Raw genomic sequence first — 22578 nt, 5'->3', positions numbered from 1 at the left:
CTGTGGTAGGGACAAAAGGCCGAGTGGTTAGGAAGCCAAGGATTTTTATTTTCAGCTCTATTGAATATATGAAGATTATTTATTTTCATGCTATAAAATATTCAAGAAAAAAATTAATAGTGGATAAAATGAACCCCAATACCTTACTTCCCCACTTTCAATTCACAGGGATCGGATCGGGAAGAACGTTGCTGACGTTTGGGGTTTGTACAAACCCGAACCATCGGCATCTGAATCTCACTGTCTTCCCGTTCCATGGGGTAGGTGGAGAATGGGGTCCCATCTGGAAAACAGGAAGGCAGCCCAGGTCGTAGGTGGGACTGGGGTTGTCTCCACCTTCCCCACGGAACGTGAAGACAGCAGGATTCAAATGCCAATGGTTTAGGTTCATACAAACCCAAGCCTCAGCCCAGGTCAGTCATTTCTAAATATAAATAATTGATTCCCTGATCCATGGAGAAAACACCAAATATAATGAAACACTGATTGAGGAAACTTGATGATAACTTCCCCACTTTACTCCAATAGGGGCCCTATTTGGTCTTCTTTGAATCATTGACCAGATAGATAAAAAATGTTGTTAGTAGTGTTGAGCAAGCGTTTAAGTGCTTGGTCGAGCGTTTTTTTAATGCTGGAGTGCTCAACTTGAGTAACAAAGCCCATTGAAATCAATGGGAAGCTCAAGCATTTAACCAGGTCCCCCCTACTTAGCAGAGCAGAGGCTACCCGGTTATTTTTTTGGTCTAATTTCGATGTCAATATTATATGACATTTTTATGTCATATATTGTATCACTTATAACTCTTAGTTATGGGCAGTGTGAAATTTACCAAAGATTTCAAACATAGGGGTAAACAGAAAGGCGGAAGGTATGGGGCAAGGATGGGTGAGTCTATCCAGCCTTAGGGCCCTATTGGATGAGCTGATACTCTTACTGTACACTAGCGTTGATCTTATAGATTACTCACAATTAACAAGCCTTTGCTCATCTGTCAGCTTATAGACCTGTTTGGCCAATAATCTCCCTGTTTATTAGTCCTTAGATCACACCTCCCTTCTCCTCTATAGAGGGTAGAAAAAAAATAGCAGCCTCTGAACTCTGAACTAGTAAAACTAATCCTAAAAGCTTCTATGTTGTTATAGTTGGTGGATGTCGCATATTCAATGTTGTGTCATGTAAAAGGTTGGTACATGAAATGATAATGTTTGGCTGGGGGGGAGCTTGTGTAAGTAGATTAGTACCTGGCATATGGTAAATACTCTCACCATTTAGTTGTTACTGGTAGGGAACCACAGGGGTTAGTTTTGGATCACTTTTGAGACCTATTCTCTCCCTCTCTCTCTATATCTAGTAGTGTAATAAAAAGGGTGTATCCTCTAAATCTAAGGGAAAGAAGATTTCTACATCTACATAGCAGGGTTTTTTAAAGGAGAAGTCCGGTCAGACCCATTTTTTTATCAAGTGCTAGGGAGGATAAATGAAATAGCATGCTCTTACCTCCCCCACTCCAACGCTGGTGGCTGAGTCCGGCCACTCTGGTCCCCCGGAGTCCGCTCAGCCAGTTAGCGACCAAGGTGGGAACCCACTAAAGCCACTGACTGGCTAAGCGGACCTCACACATGACAATCTGGGTGCCCACTCAGACCAGGAAGTGGCCGGGGACCCAGGAAATGGAGCAGCGGTATGCGGCTACCAGCACTGGATCAGGGGTGGTAAGAGCACTTTATTTCTTTTATCCTCCTCCCTAGCACTTGCTAAAAAAAAAAGTGGGGCCAGATAGACTTCACCTTTAATTATAAGAGGAGTGAGACCAGTAAAATTGCCATAGGAAGTAGTCAACCTTTTAAATCATGTTACTAAGTCCTTTTCCCTCTTAAGGTCCAGGTGGCTGTGTTAAGGCTAAACACCAGGTGGGGCGGGGAGGGGGATTTTTTGGGTGAGGAAGACCCGTAACTCTTTTCATGTCCTTAGAGTAGGTCACACTTATCTACAATCCTAAATTATACCTACATGATCTGATTTTATTAGATTCTTTTCTTTGCTTATTGCTATAATTTTACATATTACTTCTTGAAAATCTGTAACAGGCCGGAAAGATTGCCCGTGCTAATGAGTTATGACACGCTCTGAAATAATTTTCCTTTTCCTTCATATTTGATGTTGTAATTGTGACACCCGCAATATAATCAACTTGTGGGTTTAATTTATAATCAGGAAAAAGATACAAAAAAATCCACTAAAATGACATCTCAGCTCTAATGTTAGAAGATGATTCTTGGTGAAAGGACTTGTGTGTAATTATCTCAGAAGTCCTAAAATGAACAGGGATTGATATTTCACAAAAACGTAACATCTTCCCTGGAATTGTTATCTTTTCATATTAACCCTATGTCAAACATTGTTACACAACCCGTAAACCGCTGCCAGATAAAAAGCAGGTCATTTCAGTTCAGTTGCAGGTTGATTCACAGTAGGAGCCAATGAAGATCGGACAATAGATGGAATTTTCTTCCATGCAGACCCCTGGCAGAACAATATTTGATGCTTTCCGTATTACTTGTTACATTTCCAGTATGAATAGACTTTATTTCATAGAAGACGTTTCAGGTCAACGAATCCTTCTTAGCAGAAACGTGGAATTATAAGCTACTTACCGACACATGTTGGTAAAGTGTCATTCCACTGAGCCAACGCATTCGGAACTGAATCACATCTTATGGCCACTGAACCATGGAGGACGTATCCTGGGTTGCACTCAAAGAAAACCACAGATCCGACAGCAAAATCGTTCCCATTCCGTTTCCCAAAACGTGGTTCCGGCACAGAGCTACACTGAGTGGCACTCGTCCTCGGGACCGCTAGAAACAAGAACGTAGAACAAGACCCGTAAACAGAACAGTTCTACTTGTTAATACACCAGATGCAGAGACATTTCGTTAAACATTGTAACTTCCTAAACCGAGATGAAAGCAGATGACATAATATTGTCACTTTAGATTTCTTTTGTTAATTAGCGTGTCGCAAGTAGAGTGCAACATTTTATAATCGTTCAAGACACTTACGAAAAGAGAATGAACATGTAATAGCTCCAGTGTCTATGGTACTGTATTTGTGAGAACTCATTCAGATATAGGAGGAAATATCAGGGTACAAATGTCAAATTGTAAAATGTACTTTTATTTTATCATGACAGGTAAGAATATTAAAATGTTATTGTCACAGATGCTCTTAAAAGGATCATACCATAGATAGATACCACTGCTCGCTGTACAGAGGCTGCCAAATATAACTATAGCTAGTAAAAATACACAGCACAAGGGAGACCCTGCTCTTATACAGTGCTACCAAACAGCGTTATACAGATCCCCCCCCCCCCGTGTGATGTATATACTTAGTCCTGCAGTTTCTGACACAAACACTGGTGGCAGCAGAGAGGCCTGAGTCTCCCCTTACTACTGTCACTCAATGGTAATAAATGTATAAAAAGAAAAGTTTTATATTACTAAATAATATAACTTAAAAAAAAGAAAGAATGGGAGCTGTTGTTACCAATAAATAATGATAAATCAGCAAAAAAGAGACCAAATTAAGGAAGTGATGTTAGTTGTCCCTCTGTTCTGCACAGGCTGGTCACGCCAGCAGCTGTACACGCCCCTGTACACGCCCCTGAGCACTGCTGTAGCTGAGTAAACTAACTAAAAACCAACAGCATACATAAGGCAAGCATTAACTATATATTTGCTGGGGAGGGCGATTCTTTTAAATGTCATGACAGGTAACCTTTAAAGCAATTTAAAGAGGACCTGTCACCCCCCGTGCCGGGGTGACAGGCTCCCGACCCCTGTTAGATCCCCCTATACTTACGTGATTCCGCCGGGTCCTGCTTCCTGAGCCGTCCGGGTCCCGGGAGATATCAGCTCCCGAAGCCCGGCGCGCGCGCTGAGAGATGAGTCCGATGCCCATAGAGAATGACGGAGCATCGGACTCCCCATTCATTCTCTATGGGCTTCGGGAGCTGATATCTCCGGGACCCGGCCGGCTCAGGAAGCGGGACCCGGCGGGATCACGTAAGTATAGGGGGGTCTAACAGGGGGTCGGGATCCTGTCACCCCGGCACAGGGGGGTGACAGGTGTCCTTTAAAAAGAAAATGTTTTCCTTCCGGAGTACAGCTTTAAACATGTCTCAGAATTACATAAAGATCAACATTCCAAACATGATTTGAAATGCTTACTCTCTTTTTCAAAATTTAGTGCAATTTCTACATAGGTCCCATAGTGAGAATGAAGTTTTCACATGATCTATCACATTGTTCAGATCTATAGTACTATTTTGCTGAAAAGAACAGTCACATCAGAACATAACAAAACAGAGTTGTTTTTTTCTGGTAAATGCAGTCTGCATGAGACTACATTTACGTACAACCAAGCCCAGACTTTCTATGTAGTGCTCTTTATATTTAACAATATTAAAGTGATTTTTGTAAAAAAAAAAAAAAAATGCCTCCCTAAAAATGCTACATATGAATCCATCCTAATAGAGACATATAAAGGATTAACATATTGGGGCTGATTTACTAATGTGTTCCCGGCAGAAAATTGTCTGGTTTTTATAAATTGTTTCAGTCGGTTTAGTGTTCCTACTGTACATACAGCAGCTAATGAGTACTTGAAGACTTGAGATTATTAATAGAAGTAAAGTACAAATTACTCTGATACCAGTTATTTTAAGGATTTTGTTTTTCTTTTTTGCTGAACTACCCCTTTAACAGACAGCCACCTTTTCCCACTATGATCCTGTTATAAGACCATAGCCTGAGGCTCTGTTCACACACACCACCAAAATGACAACTGTTTTTATTACCAAAAATAATGGCCGTCGTTGTGTGTGTGAACATAGCCTTCACGTACTGTTCCTGAAAGCAATCCTTCTAGAGGTGAGTAGCTCCGAAATTCAGAGTTTATGGAATATGCCAAGCTTTTTCTGATTAATAGCTAAAGGAGCTACAAAGCTCTTTAAAGCTATGTTCCCACTATGTCTTTTTTGGCCGTTTACCAGTGGTCTTTAAAATGGCTGCCATTTTGAAGCCAAATAATGGCCATTATTTTATAATACCAATAAATAAAGGCCATTATTCGGCCTCAAATTGACAGCCATCCTAAAAACAACCTTCAAATGTCCAATAAAAGGCACAGTGGGAACATAGCCTCTTAGTGATCACTACATAAAAATACACAGGAAGATGTATAATCATAACTGCAAGGCTATTGTCAAACACAGTCAAAATGATGGCAGTTTTTGCATAATGACCATTATTTGTTGTCACATGACGGCTGTCCATTAAAAATGGCAGTCATTTTGACAGTGTGTGAACATGGCCCAAAAATGATCAAACTTTTTTTTTTTTTTTTTTTTTAACTAGGCAGAGTAGATGGTCCCAATGAAGGGGATAATCAAAACTCATTGTGCCTATGGTGCAAACAGATAGTTTACACATACCATAATGTACATTTTTAAACACTTTTATACCATGGTAAACAAGGTGGGGTGGCTTACCATAAAGTTGGAGTACCATTTAAGCAACAGAAATGTGTGGCCAATATTTGCCACTTTTTCTTGCATAAAAGTCAGGCAACTAATAAAAGTTGTAAACTGATGGTACTTTTACATGGAAAGATTTATCATTCGAATTTGCACGATAACGATCGAATTCGATTAATAATCGTACGTGTAAACACAGCGAACGATCAAACGACGAGCGAGAAATCGTTCATTTTGATCTTTCAACATGTTCTCAAATTATCGTTGGTCGTTCGCAAAAAATTCACAGATCGTTCAGTGTAAACAGTCTTTCAACGATTTCACCAATGTGTGATATAGGCTTAAACGATCGCAAAACGATCGCATAACGATTTTTCCGTACGATGTATCGTTTCGTCTAAATGCTGATCGTTATAAAAAAAACATTGTTCATTCAAAATCATTAATCGTGCGAATTATCTAAACATTTTTAAACAATCTTGGCCAGTGTTAAAAACTAATCTCATTCTTAGACTGTCCAGACCACATTTAGATTGTCTAATAATTAGAGACTTCTTGATTATCCCTCTCCGTATCTATATATAGGATACCCCCCATCTATTAACCATATAACATAGATGACATTATTATGGATTCCATATACTGAATGCATATAAAATAGTTTGTCATTCTGTATGTCCCTCAAAGTCACAATTTGAAGTCAGTTTTTTCAAAGTAATGTTTGTATTTCTAGATGATCTTATATATGATAAGGTCGCCCCATTAGAGACTGGAGCCACTAGGAAACAAATTATTAAAAAAAAACAAAAAAAAACCTTTAATGCTATGATAACAGCTCATATCTAAAGGCAGAGGTCATATTATAAGAGGGTAGTAGTAAAATAATACATCAGTTATATTAACTGAAAAAAATCCAGTGGTATCTCAGACCATATCATACCAATAATATAAATGGGAAAATGTGGATGGGGAGCGGGAGGGATCCTATTATGAAATTTACCCTATAACCCAGGAAGTTCAACTTACAATATCCTATAAACACATATGGCAATATATGATAATAAAATAATAAATTACAGAGTAAAAGTAATGATACCACAGGTGCAATAATAAGGAAATAACCTTTTTGGGGCTTTTCAAGAACTGGGATTGAGGAACTTTGCCCTACACAAATTCTCAGTCTGACGTGACTGAGATCTCTGTCCATGTGTGATGACGACCTCTCCATTAGATTCTGATGATATAATGACACAATACATGTAGAATGTATTGTACAGGTTGTATGTGCATTTACCTTGATAGACAAAGTGAAATCCTTTCGATGTCATTGGTCCAATGGTGGTAAATTTAATAATAATCTGGTTACCAGAACTTAGTGGAAGCGTTTCGCCTACTCAACAAAATAAATAAAACAAAATTTATTAACACGTCAACAAAGAAAACGCCTGACTTTAAAATTATCTGTTCTTACATGTAGCTTAAAGATGAAGTGTCAGTGTATGGTAATGGGAAGTCAATATTAAATCTATCGGACAAATATTTTACAATTACAATGGTGTCCTCCCTTATTGGTTTATGTTTTAGAAGCAATTTGTCAGCTAAGAGATAACTAACATATAGTATCCATGTAATAATAATGCTAAACTTAAAAAAAAAAAGTCTTGGGTACCAGAAACACTACAATCATGGCATTTGTCCTTAATTCAGGGGGCAGTCATGCGTTTCGTTTCGATTATGGTCCGTGCATGGTGATCACGGAACCACGGAACTCCTGACATCATGATTCCTTATGATGTCGAAACCACTGAATCAGTTAAAATCTTCATATTACTGTACTGATACAGCCAAGCAGCTGTGTCAGTACAGTAGCACAAAGATCTTAACTGATTTAGAGCTCCCGGCTTGATAATAAATTATGATGTTGGCAGTTCCTTATTTCGTTTTGCAACACATCATCCATTTATTTGGACTGTGTAGGGAAGATGTGAATACCCGCTAAAGTTTTCCAGGTTTCTTTTAAGGTTTGGTGTTTCTTTATGGAAAAATGTTTTTCATCAAACACACTTGAATGCCAAGAACATTAAGAACTCCTGGGTTCTTTAAAGGGGTATTTCCATCTGATGAAGTTACCCCTATCCATGCGATAAGAGATAAATAGCTGAACATGGGGGGGTCTGATTGGTGGAGCCCCTTACAATACTGGCTGTTTTGATACTCCCCTGGCTCCCATAGATTGAATGGAGCAGCAGTGTACATATGTGTCCCACTGCTCTATTCTAACAGAAACTGGGGTCCCCACTCTGTAGATCATTGAGACCCCAGAGGATGGAAATCCATGATCAGATAAGTATTGTCTATCCACAAGATAGTTTCTCATTTGGAAATACCTCTTTAACCTCCTCCCGCCGCTACACTGTAAATTAACGTCACTGCAGCCTATGCCTGATGCTACAGCAATGTTAATTTACGATCGAGGATAACACAGGCACTGAAGCTGCGCCTGTGTCATCCGCGGCGGACCCATGGCAACTATCAGCACCGGAGCCGTGCTCCAGTGCTGAGAGTTAACCCTATAGATACTGCGGTCAGCACTACAGAGGGAGAATTCTCTCCCCAGTGTCCATCGAAGTGAACGCAGAGCCCCAAATGGTAGCCATGGAAACTGGAAGCCTAAGGCTTCCGGTTTCCTTGCTATGGAGGCCGGCGGTGGGAGGGAAGGCAGGGCGCGTGCCGGGCGTGCGGCCGGGCACTCGAGCTCCGCCCCCTCCCCTCTCTTCCCTGCCGCTGTTACAAGATTGTAACAGTGACAGGGGACAAAGGAGAGGGGGCAGACATAGGGACTTCAGCTTATGGGATTATTATGATCCAAAAACCCTAGGGAGCCCTAGGGAGTCCTTGAAAACATGGATACATCCATGAGCTACATCCATGTATTTCTGGTAGCCCTAAAGCTGCTTTCAATTTCTCCAAACACCGGGAGTCAAATACAGAGCGGTCAGGTTTGAAAAGCCTGAATGTTCGCTCATCACTAATCATGACCCACAGCAATCCAATATTCATCTATTTTCATTGTGAAACTGGCTACCTGGAACCGTCTAGCGGCATGTCATACATATAAGATCATCCGCAGGACGCTTAATAATGTGTAGCGACCATTTTCTGTACATTTTCCACCTCCATTCCCAACTCTGAGCAGCACAATGGTGACAATTTCATCAATTTGTTCAGTCTGAAATTCACCTGTTCTTGCTTAGTTAGGAAATTATAAGCACTGGAAATTACCAAATGTTTTAGGTATAGATTTTGCAATTTTATAGAGATTGGGCAATCGGCTTTCATTACTTATGTACTATGACTCAATGGGAACTTGAATTAAAACTAAAAAGTATAATGTGTTTCCATTAGGATTGTCCATGTACAAATGTTTAGTGGATAAGAAATCTATCGTGTTGGCACTCTATAAAACATTACAAAAACTGTTAGTAGGGCTCATGCAGACGGCAGTATTATGAGTCTGTTCTGTATGGAGCCACCATAAGGTTTTATAGGAATACATGTGACTTCTATTGTTCCATACAAATAAGAAAGTAAAGGAATATATTTGTATGGTTAATAGTCTTCCTTAAAGAGGAGGCATTCTTCCCCTTGGAAGACACTTGTTTTGCAAAAAAAAAAAAAAAAAAAAGGTTCGTGCTGATTGGGCTCCTGGAAAGACTGTACACACCTCGCAGACAGGTCTCCTATGGTGTTTGATCTTTATGTCATTTTAAAGGGGTTATCCAGCGCTACAAAAACATGGCCACTTTCCCCCTACTGTTGTCTCCAGTTTGGGTGGGGTTTTGAAACTCAGTTCCATTGAAGTAAATGGAGCTTAATTGCAAACTGCACCTGAACTGGAGACAACAGTAGGGGGGAAAGTGGCCATGTTTTTGTAGTGCTGGATAACCCCTTTAAGCCCGAGCACGAGGCAAGGGGAGAGCCGTAAACGTATCATCTGGGCTGCGACTAACCATGACTCTCTGTCCTGTCAGCGTGCTCTGCAAGGTGGTTGACAGGCTAGAAGGCCCTTGCCTCACCCGCAGGATTAAAATGCATTTTACCAAACATGAAGACCACGGAGCCCGGAACCTCTGACACCACAAGAGACCCAGCTGTGAGGTGCGTGAATCTGTTCTGGGAGCCCAATCAGCACAAATGTGCCGATTGGTTCAATTTAAGGGGTGTCCTAAGATCTGAGGAAAGTTAAATAGAAAAAATTATATAAAATAAGAAAGAATCAATACTTAGCTGACAAATCTTCTTCACTAATCCACCACCACCACTCTTACGGTCTTTAAAGCTCTTGATTGAGCAATGATGTGCTCTGTACATGACTGCTACAGCTAATAAATGGCCTTAGTGTTGTATGGTAAGTGAATGCTAAGGACAATAATTGGGTGCAGAAAATGCATTGGTATACGAAGACCAGTAGGGTTGAGCAGAGTGGTGGTGCCGTTTAGTGTAGCATTGCATTTGGACAGTGTGCTTAAAGGGAAACCAAAAGCAGTTTAAAAGATGCCAACCTGCTGTTATGGTCCCATAGTGCACAGAAGCTGAAAACAAAGGTCATTTTCTTACCTTCATCCTCAGAGTTATTTTTGATAAATCTTCACTTTAATCTACCATATTTTTCAGTTTGTAAGATGACATTTTAACCCCCATTTAAAAAATGGCCCCATTCCCACCGTATGTGGCAACCACTACAAAAAACAAAACGAAAAACAGTTAACTCACCTGGGGCCCGTTCCCGGCAAAGGCAGTGTGACGTACACTGACTGCGCTGGGGATCATCAAAGCTCTCCCGAGCAGCCGGGTGTCTCATTGGAGAAGCTCGGAGACGTTCGGCTCCTCGGGAGAGCTTTAGGGATCCCTGACGCAGGTAGTGTACGTCACACTGCCTGTGCCATGTACGGGCCCCAGGTGAGTTAACTATTAGTTTTTTTTTTTAATTTAGCTGCAGTTAACCCCTGCCTGACCGCAGCACGGCTGCAGTGAGGCAGGGGTTAACATTTTCCAGCATATAAGGCGAACCCCTGGCAATCTTCTTGAAGGTCAGAGGTCGTCTTATACGCCCAGTACACCGGAAAATACGGTGTATGTAAATTAAGATGTTTAGTGCACCGGCGGTGAAATCACCATCTTTGTGTACCAATCTGCCCAGCAGATTGGGCACTTGAGCACTGGAGTGATGTCATTGTGGATCACTACCTCATTTTTTATGAGAAGGGGCGGGCTGGTGCACTGAGGGTGATAATCCTGTGCCCAGTAAACTGCCTATTTGACATATTGATTAAAGTTAAGATTTTGGGAAAACGGCGCTGAGGATAAAGTTAGGAAAATTCAAAATTACAAATTATACCTGCTGTTAATTTTCATGTAAGACGTTAAAAAATCTCTTTAAATGCTAAATAAATACAACTTTGTGTGTGGCATGTTACTTACATCAACTAACAGAATATGAGTAAATAGAAAAAAAAAATAGTAAAAAAAAAAAAATCTTATAAATGACCCAATGGTATCTTTGATTAAAAAAAAAAAAAGTACCTGAATGAGATCCTGAGAGGGAAGACAAGAGAGGCGACTGTTGAGTTGCTCCGTCATACACCTCAACTACGTCATGGAGAGACGTCTGGAAAAACACAAACTGGCCAAAAACCACTATAGAGCAATAACCAGTAGCAGAGAAAGAAAAGGGAGAGAAAAGAGAAAAAAAATCATGCTCCAAGTTCATACTCTTTAAGATGTTTCAAATAATTTCTCACAAAGAATACAAAAAATTCTGTAATATTACATGATCCTATATACGGCATATAAAAATGCCCAAATGTAATGTAATGAATCCATATGTAACTCAAAAGAAAGGATATAGAGGACAATAGTAATTTACAAACAGCAAACATAATGCGTAAATCAACATGGAAAGATGTTTGCTGATTTTGTGAGATTATTTTGTGGAGGAGCAACATTTGGGTCATGAAAATGGGTGTTCAGAGTCAATGGATTAAATAGAAGAAGTAGAGAATTCAAAATATCAGGTGCAGTAAATGGGGAAATTTGACCCCGTATTACATAAGGAATAATAAATATCTGGTCCACTTTCTAAAAACTTGCCCCATCGAGTTTGTGTTCTTAAATCAAATGAACCCAGACAGTTTTTTTTATAACTGTGATTTTTTTTTTTAAATAAATGTATGCATATAGTCCCAGTTTCTCTTCTCTGTTTGTGATTATTTTTATAGAATACTTATCAACCAGTCACACCTGGATGGATACGATGGTCATTATATCAGAGTAAACAATTAAATATCAATTTATATATATATATATATATATATATATATATATATATATATATATATATAAGAAAATTGAGATTTAATTGTATATATATATTTGTTTATTGTTTTAATGATGCAAAGATTCCATGGGTCATTTTTTATTTCCTTAAAACTAAAAATAATAAATAATAAAGTTAGAAAACAAAAATTGCAATGTTTGATTAAATTACAAAGTATTTCAATATTTGTACATGTATTTGTTGCTGAAAATTTCTAGTTTTGTTCCTCCGGAGATTGCTTCGTATTAAGAAGGTATAAAAACTGCAAATTTGTATTTTCGCTCCAGAATACCATATGGTTTGTGAGGTTTTTGAAGTGAAGGATCAAAAGTAGATAAAAATATAAAACTATTTACTTCAACAAATAAAACGAATCACATAATATAGATAACATGGCAAACTTAATCTAATGTCATAGAAACTGATTCCCTCACTGATTCCCTCGATGCACGTCTATCATTGATCCACCACTCTGTTGCTGAGATATGGTCTTTTTAATGTAAATGAGCTGATCTGGTGCACTGGAGGCGGGCCCAGAGATCTCCTCCCTATCTTTGACTCCCTGCTATGCCCTGCTACGCTGCTATGTCTTCTGAGGCTGCATGGAAAGTCACTTCACCAGGTGGGGAGTGTATACTAATGAAGTGCAACACAGATGGGGAGGAGATATCGTTGCACTTGGGGCAAAGGGCCCACCTCCTGTGCATAAACCAGCTCATCTGGATAAAACAAGGTCATATCTCAGGAATAGCGCCCTAAATAGCACAAATCTACAAAGACATTGGTATTTTACATTAGTTTGCTCTATAAAATAAAATAATGTGTCTTTAATTTTAGGTTAAAATGCTGTAGTATTTTCAATATAAGGCAATGTTCACATTTTGTAAGATACCGGCCATTCTGTGACCCGGCCGGGTCACGGAACGTCCGGTTTTAGAGAAGATCATCCCGGCCGGTACTACAGTACCGGCAGGATAATCTTTAGCGCCGCTGAGTTCTGATGCGGGCGTATCCAAGCGTGCCCACATCAGTACTCCCCACAGCACACAATGGAGCATGCGGCCGGAGCCGAGCACTCCATTGTGTGAACTGACAGAGTTTTTCAGTGAAATGTCAGTTTTTTGCGGCAACTCTAAGGATCTTGGCCGGAGTGTATACTATGTGTATACACTCCGGCCGGGATTCCATAGAAGGCAGCACTACGTAAGTTCTGTATTAATTAAGGCCGTTATTGCAAATCGGCAACAACAGCCGTGATTATTTCGGAACTTACATAGTGTGAACGTAGCCTTAAAGTTTTTTTTTTCCAATTTTACTGCCAGATTTACTTGAAAATGATGATAGTTTTATTAAATTCTTACCAAAATTGGCCAGAAAATGACATGTCACCACAGTTAAAACAAGTACAGCCATGAAAGTTACCCATGTAGGCAGAAAAAGATCAACAGTAAAAATGATATATACTGCTCAGAACTCAAACAGTATTTTCAAGCAAAGTTTGCTTAGTTTCTCAAACTTTTGCTCGGTTCTCGAACACTTTACAGGCACGGAGTCTTGAAGTACAGTAATACCGCAGTATTCGAACAAAAGTTCACCTGGAAGTAATAATTCAAACTTTGCATGGATGGTGGATTGTACCTGTTGAGTTAAGTACTGGTGAGGCTTCACATACAGTACAGTACTATATAAGACTGCTGGAGGGCATATACAGCACAGTAGTAGTACAGTCAGTGCACCACCATCTCCCATCCTGTACTGTGTAAGACTGCTGGAGTGCATATACAGTACAGTAGTAGTAATGTCAGTGCACCACCACCTCCCATCCTGTACTGTATAAGACTGCTGGAGTGCATATACAGTGCAGTAGTAGTACAGTCAGTGCACCACCACCTCCCATCCTGTACTGTATAAGACTGCTGGAGTGCATATACAGTACAGTAGTAGTACAGTCAGTGCACCACCATCTCCCATTCTGTACTGTATAAGACTGCTGGAGTGTATATACAGTACAGTAGTAGTACAGTCAGTGCACCACCATCTCCCATCCTGTACTGTGTAAGACTGCTGGAGTGCATATACAGTACAGTAGTAGTAATGTCAGTGCACCACCACCTCCCATCCTGTACTGTATAAGACTGCTGGAGTGCATATACAGTACAGTAGTAGTACAGTCAGTGCACCACCATCTCCCATTCTGTACTGTATAAGACTGCTGGAGTGTATATACAGTACAGTAGTAGTACAGTCAGTGCACCACCACCTCCCATCCTGTACTGTATAAGACTGCTGGAGTGCATATACAGTACAGTAGTAGTACAGTCAGTGCACCACCATCTCCCATCCTGTACTGTATAAGACTGCTGGAGTGCATATACAGTACAGTAGTAGTGCAGTCAGTGCACCACCATCTCCCATCCTGTACTGTATAAGAATGCTGGAGTGCACATATAATACAGGAGTAGTACAGGCAGTGCATCACCATCTCCCATATTGTACTGTATAAGACTGCTGGAGTGCATATATACTACAGTAATAGTACAGTCAGTGCCCCGCCATCTCCCATCATTTACTGTATAAGACTGCTGGAGTGCATATACAGTACAATAGTAGTACACTCAGTAAACCACCATCTCCCATCCTGTACTGTATAAGATTGCTGGAGTGTATAAACAGTACAGTAGTAGTACAGTCAGTACACCACCATCTCCCATCATTTACTGTATAAGACTGCTGGAGTGCATATACAGTACAATAGTAGTACACTCAGTACACCACCATCTCCCATCCTGTACTGTATAAGATTGCTGGAGTGTATAAACAGTACAGTAGTAGTACAGTCAGTGCACCGCCATCTCACATCCTATACTGTATAAGATTCCTGGAGTGCATATACAGTACAGTAGTAGTACAGTCAGTGCACCACCTTCTCCCTTCATTTACAGTGCTGGGATGGGGAGGCATTAGGGCTCGTTCACACAGAGCAAAAGCAGCTGAATTTCTGCGCTGAATCAGCGCTGAAATTTCAGCCGTTAAAATAGGTGCAGAGCTAATTTCCATTGTGTTGAATGGAAATTCTGCTCTGCAGTTCAAACAGTGGAATTTCCGCACTGAACTAATCCGCTTTCCGCCAGAAGAATGAACATGTTCATTCTTCCGCTAGCGGAAACCTATACAAACCAATGGGGCTCTAATTTTCTGTTTCAGCGCGTAATACAAGCGGAAATTACGTGCTGAATCAGCGTGGAAATGGGGAAAAAAAGGGGGGGGAGGATTCTAGTATATATTCTGGTATAGTCTAGTTTACTCGCCAAATACTCGCTGAATTTCAGCGCTGAATGCATGCGGATTCAGCGCGGATTCCTCGAGTATTCCGCGCTGAATTTGTCAAGAGCTGATTACGAGCTGAACACTTTCCTAGCTGAATACGCAGGGATTCTGCTTACATTCTGCTTATATTCTGCTCGGAATTCAGCGTCAGTTGATTTCAGGAGGAAATATTTCCTCGCGTAATCCGCCCCTTCTGCTCTGTGTGAACGTAGCCTTAATACAGTAAAGGATGAGTGAGGAGTTGGTGACTCCTGTACTATAATGTGTGGAATGTTTCTTGTGTATAATGTACTGTACAGTATAGTGCTGTTCTGTTAATGTTATGGTCATTTTACAAGTGACAGGTTTAAAAAATGAAATGCGAACTTTGCCTCCTGGTATTAAAGACCCCCAGATTAGCCCATATACTGTACATGGAAGAACTTTGTTGTTGGGTATTTTCAAACTAAGTTATATAATAGTCAAGTCAAGTAATTGTACAGTATTTGATGAGGTCGTCTACAGCGCGGCTTCCCATGATTCCTTTAATAAAATATTGCTCCATTAGGGAGGTTTTCTTCCCCTTTAATGGACAAAACTAGCAAACATATAATTACAATAACAAGTAAAGCAACTGCTGGAGTAGGATAATGATAATAAAACCCACACCGATACCATTAGGAGATAGCACATAACATTATCAGACCACAATCCACTGTACTTTTATTGTGCGCCAAAAACAAATCTGTGCAGGTGTAATTGGCGCCCCCGACACGTCGTATGATGTGGTGGTTTTTTGCTTTTGCTTGTGTCAGCTTGGGTCAATAATTGTAATTGCTAATTTACTCCACCTGCTGTTTCTCCACTGAAAACAATTTAGGATATTATTATCTAGCCATGTTCAAGCCTTTTGCCATGTTGATGCAGTCTTTTAGGGAATCCAATTATTACCGGCTCATACGGCCACCGGAACGTGTTTCGCTAATGTCGAGATAAGTAGAAAAGCTCGATATTGTGTGTACTGTATATCTACTTACGGGAGCTATGCTTGTTTCTTAATTTAAATGTGAAGAAAATGCTGGTTTTATTGTTTTTATGTAATAATGTATATTATATTATTATTATACAAGTTATTACTATTGCATTTTTTTCATACTTAAATATCCGCAACTTCCAGCTAATTTTCAATATTTATTTTGACTTCAAGCCCTACTAGCAATTTTTAACCCCATCATGACTGAGGTCATTGATGCACGGATGTCCGGGTGAAATTAATGCAATGTTCCTCCCGGCCTTGTAAGAGCCATAACACTTATTTTTTCACCTACATGGCTGGTTGGGGGGTCATTTTTTGTGCCATGATCTCTAGTGTTTTTTTGTATCATAATTGGTGTAAGATTTTTTTTTAAATTATTTTTTATTGTTTTTTTTTATGTATAATAAAAAAAATAAAAAATCAGCAATCCTGGTTTTCTCGCTTTTCATTTACGCTGTTTACCGTGTGGAAACAATATAAGCATGTAATGATATGTAAGATGCTTATTTTTTTATTTTTTACATTTTTAGTTGTAGAGAGGGGGTAGTATAAATGTTTTTTGGGGAATGTTTATTAGGGTTTTTTTTATTAAAAAATATAGGTTTTAAAACTTTTTTTTTTTAACACATTTTGTACTCCATATATAATGCTCTGATTGCACATACTGCCATAGCATTCATCTGTATTATCGGCGATCTGTACATAGAATCTACAGCTCTAGACTTGAAGATCCGACGGGACGGAGGTAAGTGGGTTATCCTTGTCTGCGGGCACAGGTGATCTGACCATGCTGCAGGGCTTCTGATCAGTCAGTGACAGGTCCTTGTCCCGTCACTGACTTCCTTAAATGCCACGATCGCTGTGCATCACAGCGTTTAAGGGGGTAAATGAAAGGGAGCTTTGGGATCGCCACTGCCTGTTACTATGCTCGGGTCTGGGGACAGTAATGTTTGCAGGGCCGATAGCATTGAAACAGCCCTGTGTAACGCCTGGAGTCGTGGATCCACTGAACCGTCACTAGCGATGGCACTAACCTCACCAGGGAGCGGAGTCTAAGGGGCCGCTGGTTTTCACCAGAGCCCGCCGCAAGGCGGGATGGACTTGCTGCGGCAGGCGACCCCCAGGTCGCTACCCCTAGCTTGGTTGCTAGTGACGGCAGGCAAGGCGTGGCAGGAACAGTAGGCAGGAGATAGTGCAAGCAGAGGTCTGTAGGCGTAATCGCAGGTGGCAGACAGTACTCAGGAAACAACGGGTAAAGCAGCGGACAGGAGCTAGGGACCGGGACAGCAGACAGGAACTGGGAACAAGGACTGAGGTCAGGAACAACAGGGAGCTGGGCCAAACGCTATTGGAAGCATGTAGAGGCTCCAACACGAGGGACAGGGCATGCTGGGATTTATAGGGAGTGATTAGTGCAACTTCCAATTAGGGGTAGGACTGGCCCTTTAAATCTGAGACAGCCGGTGCGCTCGCGCCCTAGGAGGCGGGGTCGCGCACGCCGGCCGGCACAGACGGAGACAGGAGTGGGGCGAGGTAAGGCGCCCCCCGGCGCCGAACAGGTAGCAGCGCCGGGTCCCTGCACATGGACCCCGGCAGCTGCATGGGGCAGAGAGGTCGCGGCGGCGACCCGGAGCACAGGACGCTGCCGCGGCCGTGACACCCTGCACACATTAAAACCCCTTTACAGTTGGGAACGTTTATATGTGGGTTATGTGCAACAGGAACATATAGTGCCATATGGCTGACGTGAATGGGTTAAATATTACCTGATTACAGAGGGGATCTAGTTATTTCTATTTACAGTTGCAAATAGAGAACAGTAATAATAAAATACTAAATAATTAAATAATAAAACTAGGAAAAGCAATAAATAAATAAATGACATACTGTACTTGAGCACTTTCAGTCCTTTTGCACATAATCATCAGAATGAATATAACAGAGGTCAGGCCTTTAGGCTTTTAACTAAATAGGGTATACCTGTTAAAATAGTCTTAGAAAGTATTTTTAACAGGTGCTCTATATTTAAATTAAATGCCTAAAGGACAGAGGTCGCTTAGATTAATTCAGTATTGTCTTCACAGTAGCATAAGGGTATTGGCGCTAACTGCTAACCTTGTTTTTTTAAGTAATCTAGATAGCTAGTGAATTTTGCTTTAAGGGATTTTCAACTGGCCCCAATTTACTAACCAGTGACCTAACATGATCAATCTACACTGAAAAAACTCAACTTTTGTCAGTCAATTTGAAAAGTCTCCAAGGGCAGGGGATGTTAGACCAGGTTATTAAGTAGAAAACCAGAAAAATAGAAATTAGCCAAAGCCTTTTAATACATCTGGATAATGTTCTACTGTTAAGTAGATGTGGGTTCCTAAGGGACAATTTAAACCCTTAGGCCATGTGCAGACTACGTATGAAAAGATCATCCCGGCCGTTACTGCAGTACCGGCCAGATGATCTTTCACGCTGCAGAGTTCAGATGGGGGCGCATCTATGCGTGCCCGCATTAGAACTCCCCACAGCACACTATGGAGCGTGCGGCCAGAGCCGCTCGCTCCATAATGTGCACTGACAGGGTTTTCTGAGGCCGCTATTCACTGAATAGCGGCCGCAGAAAACTGACATGTCAGTTTTCCACGGCGCAGCTAGGGATCCCGGCCGGAGTGTATACCCTGTGTATACACTCCGGCTGGGATCCCTTCAGTCTGCAGCACTACGTAAGTCCCACGGAAATCACGGCTGTTGAAACAATGGCCGTGATTTCCACAAAACTTACGTAGTGTGAACATAGCCATATATTGCATTTAAAGAGGTATTCAGTATTTTTTAGCATCTGCATTAATAAATAAAAAAAAACGTGTGCTGTCAGATTATTATTATTATTATTATTATTATTATTATTATTATTATTATTATATCCTTGGTTCCAGAGTCCTGTATATATGATAGGGAGTTAATGTACAGAATGTACACATACAGAATGTAACATAAAATAAAATAAAATATTTAAAGAGGTTATCCGGCTCTAGCACATTTTTAACATGATGCCACCATATAAGAAAACGTAACAAACATGCTTACCTCTCCCCGCACTACGCCTGTGTCCTGTTGCGGTGTTGCCGATGTACCATGCTGTCTGCTGCCACTAGGGATTGTCCGAACCAAGTTCGGTTCGGGTTCGAACGAACCCGAACCCTCGGTAATGATTCCCGCTGTCTGCCCACTCCATGAAGCGGGCGGATCCAGCGGGAGGACCGCCTGGAAAACTGGGATACAGCCATAGCCATAGGCTGTATCCCAGTTTTTCAGGCGTTCCTCCCGCTGTATCCGCCCGCTCCACGGAGCGGGCAGACAGCGGGAATCTGCTGCCGAGTGTTCGGGTTCATACGAACCCGAACCTCAGCAGGTTCGGACCATCCCTAGCTGCCACCAATACTTCCGAGGCAGACTCGTTTCTGGAGTGTAAGCCCATTCAGCCAATCAGGGACTGAGAGAGGACAGTGCCGCAGCCAGTGATTGGCTGATCGGGCTGTCACTCCTGAAACAAGTCTGTCTCTGAAGTACTGGTGGCTACAGACAGACATCATTAGGGAACATGGGTGACACTGCAACACGACACTGGCGGAACATGGAGAGGTAAGCAGAACATGTTTGATATGTTTTCTTATATGGCAGCAATATGTAAAAAATGTGCTAGTGCCGGATAACTCCTTTAATGTAAATGACACTGTCCAAGAGGGCTTGCAATGTACAAGATTATAAAGTGTTTTACATATTCCCATTGTAATTATCTTTCCTAGTATTTGTAGTATCTGAGTGATACCTATTCCAAATGCATATGGCGTAAAGTAGTACATTATACACATAAACACAAAAACCTACACAGAAGAGGCAGGGAAACATACTGTAGCAATGATAAAACTCCCCTTCTATTATGGTGTTTATCCATCCAGAAAAGAAGGTCTGGGGTTTGTTTTCTTCCTCATTTCCTTTCTTGTACCTTTGCACCTATTTAACATCCTATTTGTAATGATAAATAAGGCCTTGTCCATTACTTGCCTCTATTGTCTTTTCTGTTACTTTGACTTGGAAAGGAAACGTAAAGGCTAGGATCTCACTCTTGATCATAGGAAAAATAGTACTTAAAAAGCGAAATTTGGAAAACTCTGTATTTCTTAGTAAAAAAAAAAAAAAAAATTGTTTAAAAGAGGTATTCTTATCTTCTAAACTATTTCTTGGTGATAAAGAATGCAAAAGTATGCAATTGTCCTGTTTTAGCAATTGTATCAATTGCATAGTTGACAGCTCGTTGCCTAGGTTCCCGACGACCTCTCTCCGCTGAGAATGGTGGCTGGGCTGTGGCACCACTTAGGTCGCTGTGATCCTTGTGAGCGGTAAGTGTACATTTTAACTCCCTTTTAGTGTATGTCACCCTCTGAGGCCAGGGCTTGGATTGTCCATGGAGACATGTCTAACCTCAGTGGGAGACACAGCCATGCCGCCTCATCCCTTCCTCACTTCTCCCATGCCTCTGTGCAGTTTGGCAACTGAGAATACCCCTTTAGGCTAGGTTCACACAAAGTGCTTTTTGGCTGTTTGACGGCCGTCTTTTTAGACGGTCTTCATTTTCTGTTATATGATGTCCGAGATTTCTAAATAACGGACGTTACTTAGCTTCAAAATGACGGACGTCCTAAAAGATGTTCTTTAAAGGGCCAAATAAAAGACGTTGTGTGAACCTAGCTTCATGCTGCCTTGTAACCATTACCAAACTTAAAGGGAACCTGTCACCCCCCCCCCAGCCTGGCTGACCGCCCCCCCCAAAGGAGACCCTTTTACTTACCCCATGCAATAAGTCCCGCTCCTGGACCCAATCCCGTTACCGAGATATCACCGTTGGAAGCCCAGCGCGTGCTCATCAGAGATGAGTCCGACAATCATAGAGAATGACGGCTCTCTGATGAGCGCGAGCTGGGCTTCCGATGGCGATATCTCAGCAATGGCAGCGGGACTTCGTGCACTGGGTAAGTATAAGGGTCTCCACTGGGGGGTGATAGGTCCTCTTTAAACTATATTGATTTTTTTTTTTCTTTACGTAGAAATAAGAATCAAGTAAACTAACATGAAATTGACATCATCATTTGTAGTGATACAAATTTATCCTCCCTTCTCTTTCCCTGAACTTGGATGAGGACTTCAATTTCTCATAATACTAAAATAGTACATGACAACATCCCAAAACACTAACAAAGCCATCAACAGGCTGAAATTTACATCACAGTCACTTGGTGACACATAAAGGCACATATAGAATACACAACCCCCTAGAGAGTTTCACAATATCAAAGCTGGTCTTCTAATATCAGACATCTTGGGATATATTGAGCCAAGAAGAAAATAATACACATGTCAAAACTAGTAAATACATACAGGAACCGTGATGTAATACCTGGATAAATATTATACGCTTTTAAAGGTTCGGTATGAAAACAGTTAATTTTTTTCCCCCTTACTTATTCTACGAGGTTGGAAACAACTAATGTCAAGGTGAACAACTCATTGGGGAAGCTCAAATGCCTATTTTCAATATTTGCCATGTTCCTATGGGCTCACTTACTGCCAGTGACTGTCTAAAATATGAAGATTTATTCGGGCCAATCAGTTGGTGACCTTGTCACAGAAGATTTGATCAAGATATGCATATCAAACATTATCCAAGATGGAGTGCATTATAAAATATGAAACATTATGCGCTAGTGGCTGAAGCACTTAATGGTCCCCGGATAATAAATTAGTAGAATGGGGACTAAAAATTACAAGCGTAAACTGACATATGTATATAGATGTACCGAACTTTTAGAAGATAATCTTTAATGATCTTTATAGCTACACACAGTATATAAACGTAGCGGGACTGAGTTTACTGTTTAAAGGGGTTTTTCCTTTTTACTAATCTCCTATAACAGTGGTCAAGGCCATATGACTAGAACTACACAAGGGCTTCTTGGATTTAATTGTGTACCCTGCGAAAAGTCCGGAAATTTTTTTTATTAAAGTATTGTATTGTCCCCCAAAATCCACACAAATCACTAATATACACTTATTACGGGAAATGCTTATAAAATGCTTTTTTCCTGCACTCACTACTGAATCAAGGCTTCACTTCCTGGATAACATGGTGATGTCACTTCCTGGATATCATGGTGATGTCACATCCTGGATAAAATGGTGATGTCACGCCCGACTCCCAGAGCTGTGCGGGCTGTGGCTGCTGAAGAGGATGATGGCAGAGGGATGCTCAGTGTCCCTCCAGTGCCCGG

The 22578-nt window shown here is 41.0% G+C and overlaps 1 protein-coding gene across 1 annotated transcript in view; it reads right to left on the bottom strand.

Moving 5' to 3' along the window:
* The window catches only part of CSMD3 (CUB and Sushi multiple domains 3), a 467563-nt gene that overhangs the window by 216429 nt on the left and 228556 nt on the right, over positions 1–22578 (bottom strand). Inside the window, exons 21-23 of the mRNA XM_069959625.1 lie at positions 11124–11237; positions 6835–6930; positions 2656–2859 (exon numbers count right to left, since the gene is read on the bottom strand). Coding sequence (XP_069815726.1) covers positions 2656–2859; positions 6835–6930; positions 11124–11237 — 414 coding nt within the window. The remainder of the gene's footprint in view (positions 1–2655; positions 2860–6834; positions 6931–11123; positions 11238–22578) is intronic.

The sequence above is a fragment of the Dendropsophus ebraccatus genome, chromosome 2, assembly GCF_027789765.1.
Source record: "Dendropsophus ebraccatus isolate aDenEbr1 chromosome 2, aDenEbr1.pat, whole genome shotgun sequence".
Lineage (NCBI taxonomy): Eukaryota > Metazoa > Chordata > Amphibia > Anura > Hylidae > Dendropsophus > Dendropsophus ebraccatus.
This window is presented reverse-complemented; position numbering and strand designations above follow the sequence as displayed.